At 40.9% G+C, this 16083-nt stretch overlaps 1 protein-coding gene across 2 annotated transcripts in view; it reads right to left on the minus strand.

The window, feature by feature from the left end:
- LOC149187649 (AFG1-like ATPase family protein) overlaps nt 1-16083 on the minus strand; it is a 454936-nt gene that overhangs the window by 114937 nt on the left and 323916 nt on the right. For both annotated transcript variants that reach the window (XM_089411422.1, XM_089411421.1), the window contains one exon: nt 8311-8403. In XM_089411422.1, coding sequence (XP_089267548.1) covers nt 8311-8403 — 93 coding nt within the window. The remainder of the gene's footprint in view (nt 1-8310; nt 8404-16083) is intronic.

A 16083-nucleotide genomic window follows, 5' to 3' on the forward strand; every position in this document is an offset into this window, starting at 1 on the left:
TGACTTTCTCAGCAAACCACGCCCAAGAAAAATCGAACTCTTTGATCTCTTGAGTGTATCTCCAACCGACCCTCGAGCCTCCTCTTATACTTTTCATGTTCATGAATCAACGTCGAGATTAAGTCCCTAATCAACGACTAAGATTAAAATAGACTTGATCCTCGTCACGTAGAAGTTTCTCACTCATATTCTTATTAATACCAACGTTGCAGTTATCGTTATCGGGATATTATCGGCTAGGGAAAAAATCGGGAAAAAATCGGAAAAAATCGGGAAATAATCAGGAAAAATTTGTAAAATACAGAATATTCAATTTTTTCCAATTTTTTTAATATATCAAGCATCTACAACATAAAATAAATACATTGACACATAAATATGATAAAAGAACTAATATATAAGATGTGTGATATCATTTCTAGTGCTACATCACACATAACAGTGAATCATGTCCTGAATAGTAAGTCATGACTCCTGAGTCCCAACTCAGCCTCAAAATATCGACAAAAAATATAATAATGTATCTCATATCATGAGTCATAATGCCATATACAATGAAATGAACCAAATAACAAAAGTCTAACACCATTGATTTCCTCTGCCCCTCTTGCGAGAAAATGCAATAGCTTTCCCTTTCCCTCTAGATGTAGATGCCGGTGGAGTTGGCAGTGGACTCTGCTGTGCTCTAGAAGCTGAAGAACTAGGAGCTACAGGAGGTAGACCACGTCCTCTACCGGTGACAGGGGTAGCCTGGGTAGGTTGTGTCACCTCCTCCTCCTGTTGCTTTCACAAAAAGTCGCAATTTTTACCAAAAAATCGTGATTTTTTGAAGTTATTGCGATTTTTTGCGAAAAAATAACGTAAAAATCAGGTGATAATATCGCCAAACTCAAAAAATCGCGATTTTCCAATATTATCGTGATTTTCGCAATACTGATTAATACCCATTAATATTTTTATTTTCCTAAGTTTAGACTTAGGAACCCATTAAAAATATTAATTATTTTAAAAACTCCTCATCCGAGTGGAATTTCTCCAAACGATTTCTGGGTCTTGGAGATCTCATGTATCCTTGCCCCTCCACAAAATTTTGAAGCTAGAGCACATCCGATGCTACCCAAAATCAACACTCCCTCTTAGTGAGGAATGTGCTCTAGTAATACTTCCCAACAGAAGTACTACACTGATCCATTGCATCAGTCCTCTGTGTTGTTGATGCTTGGCCTGCTGCCCTTCATCCACTGCACTGCTGCATCCTGTACTGCTGCCCATGACTCTGCCACTATCACTGCTAGATCTGTATTGCAGCTCCCTCTCAAAACAATGCCTCATGCTACCCATAGCAATGCACTGCTAACTATTGCACTACAACTCGGTTACTAAGACGTAAGTAACTGAAACTTCACCCAAAAACTTACATGTTGGTCAGTATGGATGCCTCGTGATGTTGTAGCTACCTCTGCTGCTAATTTGTGTTGACCCTCTACTGCTATTGCGTTGCTGCAAACTACTTTGTGCCTCTCGCACTACTACAACATCTACTGCGCTGCCTCAGACTTTGGCACTCTAGTTCTGCCACTGTCGCTCCATTGCACCTCGCTCCAACTGACTCTGCCATTGTCACTGCTACATCTGTATTGCAGCTCCCTCTCAAAATGCTGCCTCATGCTGCCCATAAAAATGCCACTGCTAACTGTTGCACTACAACTTAGTTACTAAGACATAAGTAACTGAAACTTCACCCAAAAACTTACATGTTGGTCAGTATGGATGCCTCGTGATGCTGAAGCTACCTCTGCTGCTAATTTGTGCTGACCCTCTACTGCTACTGCGTTGCTGCAAACTACTTTGTACCTCTCGCACTGCTACAACATCTATTGCACTGCCTCGGACTTTGGCACTCTAGTTCTGCCACTATCACTCCATCGCACCTCGCTCCAACTGACACTCGTCATTTTGCTATTGTCGTTAAGGGCTCCCGTAGTCGTATGTGACCCAAGAGTTTGGGCACCTCAAGGATCCTGCCCATTTTCGCAGTCCTTTCGAACTACAACTCTAAATCACCCCACCTCCTTCCTAGAGATGTGGTTGCCATCTCTGCCAAAAATGAATGTCGAACTAATTCTCTTCGCCCTCTTTCGTTGTTGCCCAAGCAAAACTCGGATCTGGATTTCTTTGGCGATAGAAATCCTCTAAGGAACAAGCTCCTCTAGACTCCCTCTGAGTCATGATTTCCTTCACAGAAATCCTCCCGCCAAGTGTTGAATCACTCCTCTCCAATCCTCATTTGCTGTTGCTTAGCAACCTGGATCTAGATTTATTTGGCCAAAAATTTGCTAAGGCAATGACTCCCTATATCTTGGTTTCGCCTCTGTAAGACATTGTTCTGCACCAGTAGCAACAATGTCCCACTAGCAGCTCAGATCTGATCTACACTACTCCCTCTACCCCAGCAACTAAAGAATCTGATCTCCTCAGGCTCTATGCAGTCACTGCGTGACCTAGATCAGCTCCTCCCATCCACTATGTCACTCCTTCCTGGCTCGGAATGTTGATGCAAGCACTGCGTGAGCCTTTGTGTCACCTCTTCTGCACTGTGTCACTCTCCTTCTGCGTCTCTGGCTCTAGAACAACGTTGTCACTCGGGACAGTTGCCTTTCTATAGCAGATTTGCTAGATATCCCAGCTAATGGATTCAGTCTCATATGATGTGCAATCCTCTGATACCATGTGAGAATTTCTGAATCTACACATCAGAAATCCTACTACAATCACTCGTTTATCATCTCCTACTTGTTCTTTACATTCAACAAGTTATTTAATTACTTAAACAGTGATGAAAAACACTATTGCAGCCTACACACATACAGATCATGAACTGAAATAAATTGAAACAATCACACAAGGGACACTGTTATTTTTGGACAAAGGTCCCCAGAAAAGCCCAATGTGGGAAAACCGGTGCAGCATATAGAGGGTTTGTATTATTAAGCAGATTTTTGAATACAACTAGGGTGCCAAATCTGGCTCACCCAACAGAGAATAAACCTGGCAGAAGTACCTCTATCCGGAGACAAATATTTTGACAATTCCAGCAACTGGATGATCAAACCCCACATATGACAATTGTTGTTCCTAGTGTTCGGCAGCGATCGCTGCTCCAAGCTTTGCGTTGGAACTGCATCACCTCCTCTAGGGGTTGCGTCACCCTCCCAGTGAGCCTCCCTTGCTCAGAAGTCAATTTGTTGAACTGTTGTTCTCTATGCCCCACAGAAAACCCCATTGCTTCCTATAAGGGACTGCGTCAACCCCTCTAGCTTTTGCGTCACCCTTTCTAGAGCTATGTTGTCTCTCTTGCTACTGCTCTGCCTCTCTGGTATGTATCCTCGGCCTTGGACTCAGGTCCCTCTATCGAATTGCCCCTCTCACTACAACTCATATCACTTAGCTTGAATTTCTCAGCGAACCACGCCCCAGAAAAATCAAACTCTTTGATCTCTTGAGTGTTATCTCCAACTAACCATCAAGCCTCCTCTTATAATTTTCCTGTTGATGAATCAACAGCCGAAATTAAACCCCTAATCAACGGCTAAGATTAAAACATACTTGATCCTCGTCACTTAGAAGTTTCTCATCCATATTCTTATTAATACCCATTAATATTTATATTTTCCTGAGTTTAGACTTAGGAACCCATTAAAAGTATTAATTATTTTAATAACTCCTCATCCGAGTGGAATTTATCCAAACAATTGCTGGGTCTTGGAGATCTCATGTATTCTAGCCCCTCCACAAAATTTCGGAGCTAGAGCACATCCGATGTTGCCCAAAATCAACACCCCATTGCGAGTGCTAGGAGAGAGGTTATTTCAGTTGCCAAAGGCTAGAAACGTTATCCGGGTGGCAAAGCAAACTTTTCTAGAGGAAGAGGGAGGCAAACGCCTCATCTGGAGCCAGCTAGCAGGTAGTGTGAATTGTTCCAGACCAGTAGTGTGCATTTCTGCTGAGAAGTGCAAGCAGGCTAGTGGGACTTACTATGGGAGGCCCAATTGATTTGCAGAGGGAGAAAATATCTCCAGATATTTTTCTAGTGTATTTACCAAAGGATTGCTAGTTTGGCATCCAAATTATTGTACTCCCAGTATTTGCTGCATGATAATAAAATAAACACTCGTCTGCAGCATCGGTTTTCCCTTCGAGGTTTTTCTAGGGACCTTTTAGTCCAAAAATTTTTGCGTCGATTTTTATATGTGTGCATATATTTCTCAATTCCTGATTTTATTTTCCACAACGTATTTTATGGTGAAGATTGCAATTGTGAATTATTCACTAATTTTCATAAACAATTAAATTGATAACAGTTAGGAGAATAATATCTGGTAATTTCAATCAAGGAATTTTCACATTATTCACTAACACCTATGAATTGAAGTGTGGACTAAGAAAATGTTACTTCCCCTTAAGGGCTAGAAACACCTAATAAGGTTGTCCTTTATGTTGGTTTGGGGTAGCATCGAATGTGCTCTACACCTCAAATTTTGCAGGGAGGCTTCGACACATGTATTCCAAAGAACCCAGAAAGCGTTTTGGGAAATTCCACTCAGAGATTATTTTATTAAAATAATTAATATATTTTAATGGGACCCTAAGTCTAAACTTGGGAAATTAAAAATATTAATGGGTATTAGTCTAATTGTGGGTGTAACTTCTAGAAGAAGACGAAGTTCAAGGCAAAACGATCTGAGCCTTTGATTAGGAGTTAATCTAGGTCGTTGGTTGTCCAACAGAAAGATATAAGAAGGGGCTTGAGGATCATTTGGAAAATACAGCGAGAGATCAAGAGATCGAATTTATGAAGTGAGAAGTTCTTAGGAGGAAGTTCTGATCAAGGACATTTCTCGCAATTGAGGGGCAGGGATAGCATCCGGAGAGAGAGATTTTTCTCAACCGGAGAATCATCAATAAAGAGAGGCAGAGAGTGATCCAGTAGCCTAGATGCAGCGGCTGATGCAGGGCCACGAAGGGCCACACAGAGGCAGCGCAAAGGGTGAGAGAGAGTCCGAGATTCGCTGGGGATAGTCAGTTTCAGAAGCCAGAAGCTGGGGTGTGAGACCGGGAGGCTGAGAGCAAAGACTCCGGGGAACAAATCAATCAGCAAACTGCATGACGCAGAGCCTAGAGAGGTTGACACAGGGAAAGCGTGAGGATTGCGCGGAGGTAGCATAGGGCCTACTAGAGGCACCTCATTCAGTATCTGCATCAGTCGGGCTTTTTCTCAATGATTTTGTGAGGTAATCTCACAAATCTTTCTGCCAATATTTCTCTCTGTAACTGAATAACCCGAGAGGTATTCAGAGATGTATTAAGAATTTGCTACTACTTAATAATAATGAACCCTTAGATTTGTTGCACCAGTTTTCTCGCATTGGATTTTTCCAAGGACATTTGTCCAAAAATAGCAATGTCTACTGTATTGTATTTTCTTTCTTGCTCAGTCTCTTATTTCCACACATAATTAATTAAGTGAAGGCTACAGTGTATATATTACGATATTTGTCATAGGAAACTACAAGTAATTTTTTTAAAGGAATTTAACAAATAGGAGTAATATTATCAACTGTTGCAGTAGGGGTTCATGTTGAGGAATTTTCACACTTTAGCCACTCCAACCTAGGGAGGAAACACCATTGCAAGCTCAGGGCCTGATTTTGGAAGGGAAACTTTATTTGAAGTATTAAATGGCCCATTACATTCAAGCTTGGCTCACTTAGATGCAATAATGATTATTGTCCATGATGACTGGTTGCTTTCACTAGACTTTATGTTGTGATTGTCAAGTGGATCAATAGCCCATGTCTTGAGCACCTTACCCACAGGTACCTAGGCAATTAGAGAAGTATATTGTCACCCACAAGTGAATTGTTGAGAGCCTTGAGTCCCCCAGCAATAGTTGTACATCACACATGTCCCTAGGCACCTCCTACACCCAGGACATTTCACCACTTTGCACTACATTTGATGATTCTTCAAGATGATACACCTAGACCCAGCATGCCCTCAGGTCGACCTTAGCACCATATGAGGGATGACAACTGATTCAGGGCCTAGATGAGGATGGTTTCACCTTCAAAGACTTGGGAGGGCTAGTAGCACCAAGAATGCCCTCATTGGAGCAGAGATGAACACTTTTTCACAGTTGGAGGCCCTGGAGACCCCTTTATGGTGCCCCAGCTGGATTTTGGGGACCATAGGGAACCATTGTTGGAAATTTGAGGGCCAACCCTCAAATGATGATTTTTAGATGCTACTACACCACACTTGGAACCTTGTGGCATCAACGCTTCGCATTTGGAGCACTCTTCATGCATGACATCAACTTTAGAGGCCTCACCACTCACACAGTGGGATTTTATTTGTATTTTTGTCAAAGTTAGTTGGGTTGGCTTGTAAGTTTGTAAATCAAGTGTTTCATTGTAATTTTAGTTATTAGTAGGGGCTTTAGGCTAATTATTAGAACATATCCTCCTCATATAAATAGAGGAGACGATCGTTGTTATTCATCATCATCTCTTGGACTATTTCAGCCCTCCATAAAGAGATTTCAGCCTTCTCATTTCTTCGTGAAGATGTGATCTATCGATTATTCTTATTCATTGGAGCTACTTTCTTGACTCTGGAGAAATTTTCTTGGATTAATAAAGGATTGTTCATGCATATTGTCTTGTAAGTGAGCTTATTTATTGAAAATTGCAGATTTTTATGTCTAATGTATGAAATAAATTTATGATCTAGGGTTTTTCTATTTTGCCCTAATTTGTTGAAAATCAATGACATTGAAACTAGGTCTCAATATTGTGTGTATTAGTCATGTATGATATGTGAATGGAAATCCCCTTGGGGTAAGTTGATTATAGTTCTCCCAAGTGATCTTGATCCCTCACAAAGACAATAGTTACAATTTGTGCTAGGGCATCAAACATCCTTACTCCTTTGCAAGTTATAGCTTATCTTAAGAATCCATATACTCCATCCACCCAAGGACGAGGCACTAGCCTTGTCAAGTTGGTGATTAGTCGCCTTTTATCCATGAATTGAAATCATTTTTCTCTCTCTTCTCTAATTTGTTCTTCTTAAGACCAAGCAGCCCAACTAGGGCTTAGTGCAAATTGGCTAGGAAGAATTTTTCGTCTTGGAAGGTCTCAACATCAAGGGTTGTAGTGGTTGCCTCAAAATCATTCCCCTTGGTGGCCATTCCTTCCATTTTCATCCATAATTTCTCTTGCCCTAGTTATTTTCCCTAGGATAAAACCCTAGTTTGGTTAAAGCTTCATCTTGAGGGCTTGTAGAAGGTGCCATGTGCCTTTACCTTGCTAATAATTATTATTGGAAACCTTTTCTTTATGCCTTGACCTTGGCACCTTCCCTTTTCAAAGCTATTATTCAAACCCTAGGTCTCGCGTGCCCTGTTTTTGACTTTTCTAAGGGAAGCACATTGCCCCTTTCCCATTGCTTGAGCCTTGTTCTAAGATGAGTCCTCCTTTAGAAGTCATCAAGTCACCTTAAACCGTTTAACCATAGGTCATCTCTTAGGTGACCTACCTACCAGGACTCACACCATTGCTGAAAATCCATAAAGAGCAGGGGGTAGTAGCTGTGGGGACAGTGGGCTATTACCTTATTGATGTCACTTGGTCTAGTGATTTCCTTGTAAGGTACCCCTCCATAAACTCTGCTAGATTTTGTAGCAACAGGAACCTCATACATTAAGAGGCATAACACACTAAGCTGATAACATCTCTCTCTTTACATTTCTACTTCAAACTTATGGAACCTGTCTCTTAGGTGGTATTTTAGCTGATTAAAAAAATAGGATGGACATTAAAGAAAAAAAGAATTCCGATTTGAGTAAGACTAAGAAAGCTACTATTACATGCATTTGATCCAAGACCAATGTATTTGCAAAAGTTCTTATATTTAAAAGAAAGTAGCAAGAAATTAATAAAAATCCTACCCTTCCAAAGCAAGGATAAGTATATAAATGAAACCTAAAAATGCAAAATATATATAAATACTGTATGTATATTTAATTTTGTTTGATGTTGCCAAGATGGATGCATTTCTAGCATAAACATTATGATAGTGTTAAAACGATGCAACAACACACCAATAGCTTTGACAAGGATCGATAAAACTCTCTACAAATTCATAGGGGGCCGAAACAGTAAGAAATATTTTATCTAATCTTCCTTCGAAGTCAAAGATAAGAAATTACAAATGCTGAGAGTCAACCTGATACAAACATTAAGATACCTTGTCACTAATTCGCATGCTCATTGTGGGAATGTCCTCAATAAATATGGTATGATAATTCTGAGCTATTGCGATGTAATCTGCTGCCCCCACCTACAAAATTTGACATGCAAAGAAGATAGTATACTGTTAGAAAATATCAGTTACATGATAAAATATACGAATACTGAACTTTTGAAATAATTTAGCATGTTCAAATTCAATTTGAACATCCAAAAAACTAGGAACTGCAGAAAAGTACGACATACTATCAACCAGATCCTCCTTAATATATATCCATCAAAATATAGACTGAGAGGCCTGCTAATAACACACTGCAGAATCCACCTGTCACAAATTAACTCTTAAAACATCTTCAAAACCAATAAGCATGTCTCATCCATACTCGAATCATTTTGTTCAGAATTACATTATTCTATATATAAGGATTCACTGTTGTCGAAATTTCTTAATTATTCATTTTCAACCATTGCCAATTTTTATAATTTTCTCTTTTTTAACTCTCTTTCATTCTGAGTGACAGAATTTTTTTATTATTTTTTCTATCGCATCCTCCCTTCTTCCATTTCTTTGTAGCAATGTTCTTACATAAGTGCAACATTATATCTACACATGTTTCTTTTGATCATCATCTGTAACTCTACAATCTTTAGATACAAGCCCTAATCTACAAGGTGCATTCTAAGATGGAACTACTAGAATGGCCACCATTGTCACCTGCGTAACCTATCCTCTTCACTGTGGGACAGCTCTCCTCCGACTCATGGGTACCTCCAAAATGCTTAATGATAAAAGCCCTAATGCACAAGGTGCAACTAGAGATGGAACTACTATGATTGTCACCATTGACACCTATGTAACCTATCCCCTTCACTTTAGGATGGCTCTCCAACTCAACGGGGCTATCCCTAATAGGATTACTAAAGCTAAGCAATGAGGCACAAGGTGACATGAGAGTAGATTTAGTAAAACAATGTATTTTTTTGTTTTTCAAAAGAGTTTAAAGCAATCTAGCATGACTTGACAAGTACTTGCCGAGTGGGCCGAGTATGGTCGAGTCTGCTACAAAACGATTGACTCAGCCATACTCGACACTCGCTAGACTCTATGAAACTTGCAGGCACTCAACTAGTACTCGGCCCTATCCCCAAAACCAAATTTTTCCTTCCCCCCTTTTTTTTCTTGTTAAAGATGGTCTCTTATATGCTTGCTCACACTCACTTCACTTGGAATCGAGCTCCCCTCCAGCATCCAGCCTTCACAATCCAACAGCAAGCCTTTTGGTAAGCATCAATCACTTAGTATTTTGCTTCATTTTGAAACTTTTTTAAATTGATTTTAAAATTTGTTAATGGAGGCCCTTGCATAAGCTTGTTGCATGCTTCTGCAGCCTTGAGACAACTCTGGTTTGGAAACGGTCGAGGGTCGACTCCGACTCGGTATCGACTCGGCCGGTTTGATTTCAATGACTCGGTCATTGTAAAAAATACATTAAATATTTTTTTTTTATAAAAAACATAATTTTAAAGATTTTCATTCATGTTTCCAAACACAAAGCTTTAGAATATAGAGAGAAGACAACATATGATCAAAGTAGGCTCATGAATATATCCATTATATCAAAATGGCACCCAGTGCACTGTCCAATACAAAGTTCATACTTAGCCACCAATGGCAGGATTATTTTCTGCCTCAGCCTAAGGACAATCACTAGACTACAACAACGATAATACCAATTTTCTGCCCCTAATGAAGTCTCAAAACCCTTGATTCAATTTTGGTCAAACTCCAGAACAATCAGAGGTAAATATGTATTTATTAGTCCATTGCCAAAATGTTTGCCTTTTAAAAACATTGTATGGCTCAATGCATTGTTTCAGTTTTCTAATTCATGCCACTAGGATAACCATACTTCGGCCTTGTAATTTTCAAAACTTTCTCACAGTGATAGATTACTTTAGGGCTATAAATATGCAATAAACAAAAACCCAACCATTGATATGTAGGAGGTGGAACAACTTTTGACAAATGTGCTTCAGGATATTTGTCAAAGAGCCGAGTTGGCCGAGTAGTTACCGAGCTCGCTGAGTCATTACCGAGTCGGCCAAGTTGTTACCGAGTCGATCGAGTCAATGTCTGGCTCGATAACAACCCAGCCAATCATTCCGTTTTGGCCACTGAGCCGACCCGGCCAAGCATTGGCTCGGTTTGACTTGGCCGAGTCGGAGTCGACTCGGCCGTTTTTTAAAACAAAGGTTGCAGGCTTCTATGCCCCTAAGACAAGCTTGCGAGGAACTATAATAGCCACTGTGTGGTTGTTGCAGCCACACTGTGGCTGTTATAAGCCCTCATGGGCTTCTCTCAAGGCCACAAAGGCTTGAACAAGCCCCCTTTGCAAGCAGCGGGCATGTTGCAGGGCTCTATTGCCCTAAGACAAGCCCACAGAAGCCTATAACAACCACACCCCTGCTGAAGCTTGTTGCAGGCTTCTGCAGCCTTGAGACAAGCCTGTGGGGTCATGTAACAGCCACAGTGTGGCTACAATACTTGTTGCAGGCTTCTACGGTCCTAAAATAGGCCCAACGAAGCCTGTAATAGGCCTCTACAACTCTGAGACAAGCCTACGGGGAACTATAATAGCCACAGAGTGGTTGTTGCAGCCACATTGTGGTTGTTATAAGCCCTTGTGGGCTTCTCTCAGGGCCACAAAGGCCTGCAACAAGCCCCCTTTCCAGGAAGAGGGCATGTTGCAAGGCTCTATTGCCTTAAGATAGGGTCATAGAGGCCTATAACAACCACAGTGTGGCTGTTGCAACCACACTATAGCTATCACAGGCCTCTGTGGGGCCTTTTTTTGTTGCATTTGCTGTTGTAGGTCTCGGAGATTGAAACATTTACAATTTTTCACTATAATTTTTCTTTGCGAAATCAGATTCTCATCTTCATCCATAAATTCCATGGCTCCTGAATCCAAGTCTAGAATGCCTCTTGATGAAGCCTGGGAATATGGTTCCCATGAATTTCTTAGTTCTGATGCGGGAATTAAATGCAATTTTTGTGCCACTACGGAGTCCGAGTGCACAAATAGATTGAAATACCACCTAGCTAGAACAGTATGTAAAGATGTGGAAATTTGTGATCATTTCCCTCCAGAAGTCATATCCAAAATGCAAGCTAATTTGGATGCCACTCAAGAACAAGATTCTAAGAGAGAAAGAATGAAGCATGAAAGTGCATCAATGGGTGGATCTCAAAGACAGGGTCAGCATATTCCTATAGGTATTGGCTCATCAAATGTAGGAAATGCATCTCATATAAGCTCTCGCCTCTTCCTTCCTCACACTAGTCTGGGATCTCAACCGAGCTTGGAAAGTTTTAATGAAAAAAGAAAGCAGAACCCAGATATAGCAGTGAGGAGGTTTTCGTATCACGATATCCTCCCATTTAACTATGAAAAGTCACCTTTCTTTCAGCCCATGGAAGATGAAATTGCATGTGCTGGCCGTGGTTACAAAGCACCTTCTTATAATTCACATAGGGAGAAAGACCTTAAGGAAGAGTTTGAATGTGTCAAGGCACAGATGGAGAGCATTAAAGGCTCATGGAAGACCACTGCGTGCACAATTATGTCAAATGGGTGGATAGATCAAAGTGGTAGAAAAATCACCAACTTTATTGTTGTTTGTATTAAAATAACCATGTTCCTAAAGTCCATTGATGCATCTTCACATGTAAAGGATGCAAATCGGATTTTTTCAATGTTGTTAGAGGTTGTGGAGGAGGTTGGTGTAAAAGATTTTGTCCAAGTATTCACAAACAGTGATGAAAATTATATGGCAATTGCAAGAATGCTAACCAAAAACTATCCTACCATTTTTTGGAGCCGATGTGTTGCCCATTGAATAGACATAATTTTGGAGGATATCGGAAAGTTTTCATGGGTGCAAGAGGTTGTTGCAAAGTGCAAACAAATAATCGAGTACATTTATAACCATTCTTGGTTGTTGAGTTTTAAGAGAGAATCCATAGAGGGTGAGCTCAATTGACCCACTGTCACAGGGTTTGCAACTAATTTCCTCTCCCTCCAAAGCCTTTTGAACGAGTACCAAGCTTTGAGATGGATGTTTTGCAGCCAATGTGAAATTTCCTTAATAGTAGTTACTGAAAATTATTCTTCTATCTGATGCATATTATTTGTCTTCAAAAATTACGATAAATAACAAATAAAATCACTACTGCAATTTTCACCAATTATAATAGGAACTGAGAAAAGTAATATACAAAATTTAGACACTAATATTTTGGACAATATTCTTTGGAAAAACCCCAGTGTGGGGAAAACTAGTACTACAGATGAGGGTTTTATTATTAATAATCATCTTCAACAATTGAGAATTACATAGGCTCCTTGCCTCTCAGTAGCAAAGCTTCGACAATATTTTTCCTTCACATCTACTAGCCAAATCAGTTTGGAAAATCCTCTGAAAATAAACTCATCCCTTCTCTGTGCAACTCGCACCTCCTCCAAATGTTGATTTTGGGTAGTATCGACTGTGCTCTAACTCCGAAATTTGGTGGAGGGGCTAGAATACATGAGATCTCCAGAACCCATAAATTGTTTGGACAAATTCCACCCAGATAAGGAGTTATTAAAATAATTAATATTTTTAATGAGTTCCTAAGTCTAAACTTAGGAAAATAAAAATATTAATGTGTATTAATAAAATATGGGTGAGAAGGTTCTAAGTGACGAGGATCAAGCCTGTTTTAATCTTAGCCATTGATTCGAGATTAGATCATGGTCGTTGATTCATCAACAGAAAAAGTATAAGAGGAGGCTTGAGGGTCACTTGGAGACACACCAAATTGATCAAAGAGTTCGATTTTTCTAGGGCGAGGTTTGCTGAGAAAATTGAGCTAGTGATCTAAGTTGCAGTGAGGGGCAGTTCAGCAGAGGCACTTCAATCCAAGGTCGAAGAATACATAATAGAGAGGCAGAGCAGCACCAGGAGAGACAGTGCAACGCCAAAGATGCTGACGCAGGTGACGCAGAATCTGGAGAGGCTGACGCGGGCCCTTAGAGGCAGCGTTGGGGTTTGTCTGTGGGGTAGAGAGAGAGCAGTTCAACATATCGACTTTTTGAGCAATGGAAGCTCACTGAGAGGGTGAAGTAGTTCCGGCGTAGAGCTTGGAGCATCCATCGCTGCCCAACACTAGCGACAACATTTGTCATTTGTGGGGTTTGATCATCTAGTTGCTGGATTTGCTGAAATATCTGTCTCCAAATAGAGGTACTTCTACCAAGGTTATTCTCTGTTGGGTGAGCCGCATTTGGCACCCTAGTTGTATTCAAGAATCTGCTTAATAATACAAACCCTCTATATGTTGCACCAGTTTTCCCGAATTGGGTTTTTCCGGGGACGATTGTCCAAAAATAATGGTGTCCCTTGTGTGATTGTCTCAATTTATTTCAGTTCATGATCTGTATGTATGTGTAGGTTGCAATAGTGTTTTTCATCGATGTTTATGTAATTAAATAACTTGTTAATGCAAAGAACAAGTAGGAGATGTTAAACCAATAATTGCAGTAGGGGTTTTTGATGTGTAGATTCAGAAATTTTCACATGATATCAGAGCATTGCAGATCATAGGAGATCGACGACACCAGCCACGAAATTTGGAGAATTTGCAGCAGAAAAAGCAGTTGTGCCGAGTGACAGCGTTGTTCCACAACCAGAGACACAGAAGGAGGAGTGACACAATGCAGAAAAGGTGACACAGAGGCTCACACAATGCCTGTGTCAGCACTCTGAGACAGGTGAGGGTAACGCAGTAGCTAGGAGGAGCCCATGCAGTAGCTACATCAGCTATCTAGGCCAGCGCAGAAGCAGAGGGGGGGCAAATCAGGCTCATGCAGTGCCATGTCATCTTTTTGAGCTACGAAGGATTGATGCAGTGGCCAGGAGGAGCTGATCCAACTCACACAGTGATTGCGCAGAGCCAGAGAGGCTTAGATTCTTCAGTTGTCGGGGCCAAGAGAGCAGAGCAAATTTCGATTTGAGCTCGTGGGACGTTGTTTCTATTGGTGCAAAACAGTGTCTCTGGAGACAGAGTCAAGGTAGACGAAATCACTACCTTGACAGATTTCTAGCCAAGAAATCTAGATCCAGGTTGCAACAACAAAGGAGGATTAGAGAGGAGCGATTCGACAGTTGGCCAGAGGATTTCTGAGAGGGAAACCAGGACTCAAAGGGAGTCTAGAGAGGACCTTGTTCCTTAGAGGGTTTCTTGCGCCCAAGGAATCCAAATTCGAGTCTTGCTAAATTGACGACGGGAGAGGGAGAAGAGAATCAATCCTATTTTTTTAGCAAAGATGCCAATGAAAGGGTTGAGGGATAAGGTCAGATTGGACGGAGCATCCAAAATTAATTAGCTATTGTTGCCTATGAAGTAATTTAACGATTGCTTGAAAATATTTACAAAATATCCAACATGTAACGAGCATTATATAATCCAAGCAATGATTAATTTCACCAGATGCAAGATATTCTGTTGGACACCTAATCCTAAGTGGGTTAGTGTGGAAGTCGAATGGACAAAAGGAGTCCAAGAGACCTTGGGATCTGAAACCCAAGAGTCATATGTTGTACTATAAATGTATATCTCATGGTAATAAAAAATGTACTGAATGTTTTATCTTTCATATCTTTTGTGTTGTCCATGTGTGTTTAACATGGTATCAGAGCCGCTTGTTTTTCTGTGGCCTGTTATGTGCATGTCATGTCAGTCCTGGCCCTCTGCCATATTCTTTTCCAGCACTCCTGACATGCTGCCTCTGCCATATAACGCATCTATCCAAGCCGTTCCCTATTCTATTTATGAGACCTGCGTTCTCTGTCCATTGCTCCTGCGCTGCTCCATATAATTAGCCGCTACACTGCATGCGCTCTGTCCTGAGATAATCTGGCCAGCACTACACATCTGTCCTTGTAACTCCTGGTCTGCTCCACTGCTCAGAGCGCAGGTCCCAGGGTAACAGTCTTCACTGCTATGGTCAGTCATCTGCGCATCTTTGCCATCATTCTCTGTGCATTTTATTCTACCGTTGAAGAATCGATTCGCTGCATTGAGGCATCCGAATCTGGTGGTATGAATTCCCTTAGCTACGCCTCCACCCAACGGCTCTGCAGCTCCAGTCTATTGTAATACTCTGTGTCAGACAAAATTAAATTGCGGTCCTTGAAATTTTGGTCGTTTTCAAATTGAAGCCCCTGGTTATGACCTTCATAACCCGCGTGCTGCGATTGCTTGACGTTTAACCTTCTGTGACAGCGTTTGTTGTGCCCTAGCCGGAGGTCACTGGGTTCAAACACATACGCGTGAACCCATTTATCCATAACTGGTTGCTCTCTGGAAGAGTTTTAAATTGTATGCGCTCCATGTTCCTGTTTGTGTCCAGGGCCACTTCCAACGAAAAGTTTTCATTCGCGAAATCTCCCGCGATGTGGTGCTCGAGTAATCGCTGCAAGGCGATTGATTCAGGGTTCTAGCTGTCACTAAATTTTAGAAGCTCTTGTGATGATTGTGGAAACCTATATATCATTTGCGGCTCACTTTAGAACCTAAGGCTCGTTTTGCCTCTCTATTCCCTGTAATTCACAATGATGGGCACTTGCATTCTATGGCATTCACAATATTAATCTATGTAATTTACACAGTAACTCTATTTGTATTCATAGTGATCTCGCTCCTACATGTATGGTCTGGCTATCA

The sequence above is a fragment of the Pinus tabuliformis genome, chromosome 3_1 (genome assembly GCF_031772625.1).
Source record: "Pinus tabuliformis cultivar Carrire ecotype Pingquan chromosome 3_1, CPIR1, whole genome shotgun sequence".
Lineage (NCBI taxonomy): Eukaryota > Viridiplantae > Streptophyta > Pinopsida > Pinales > Pinaceae > Pinus > Pinus tabuliformis.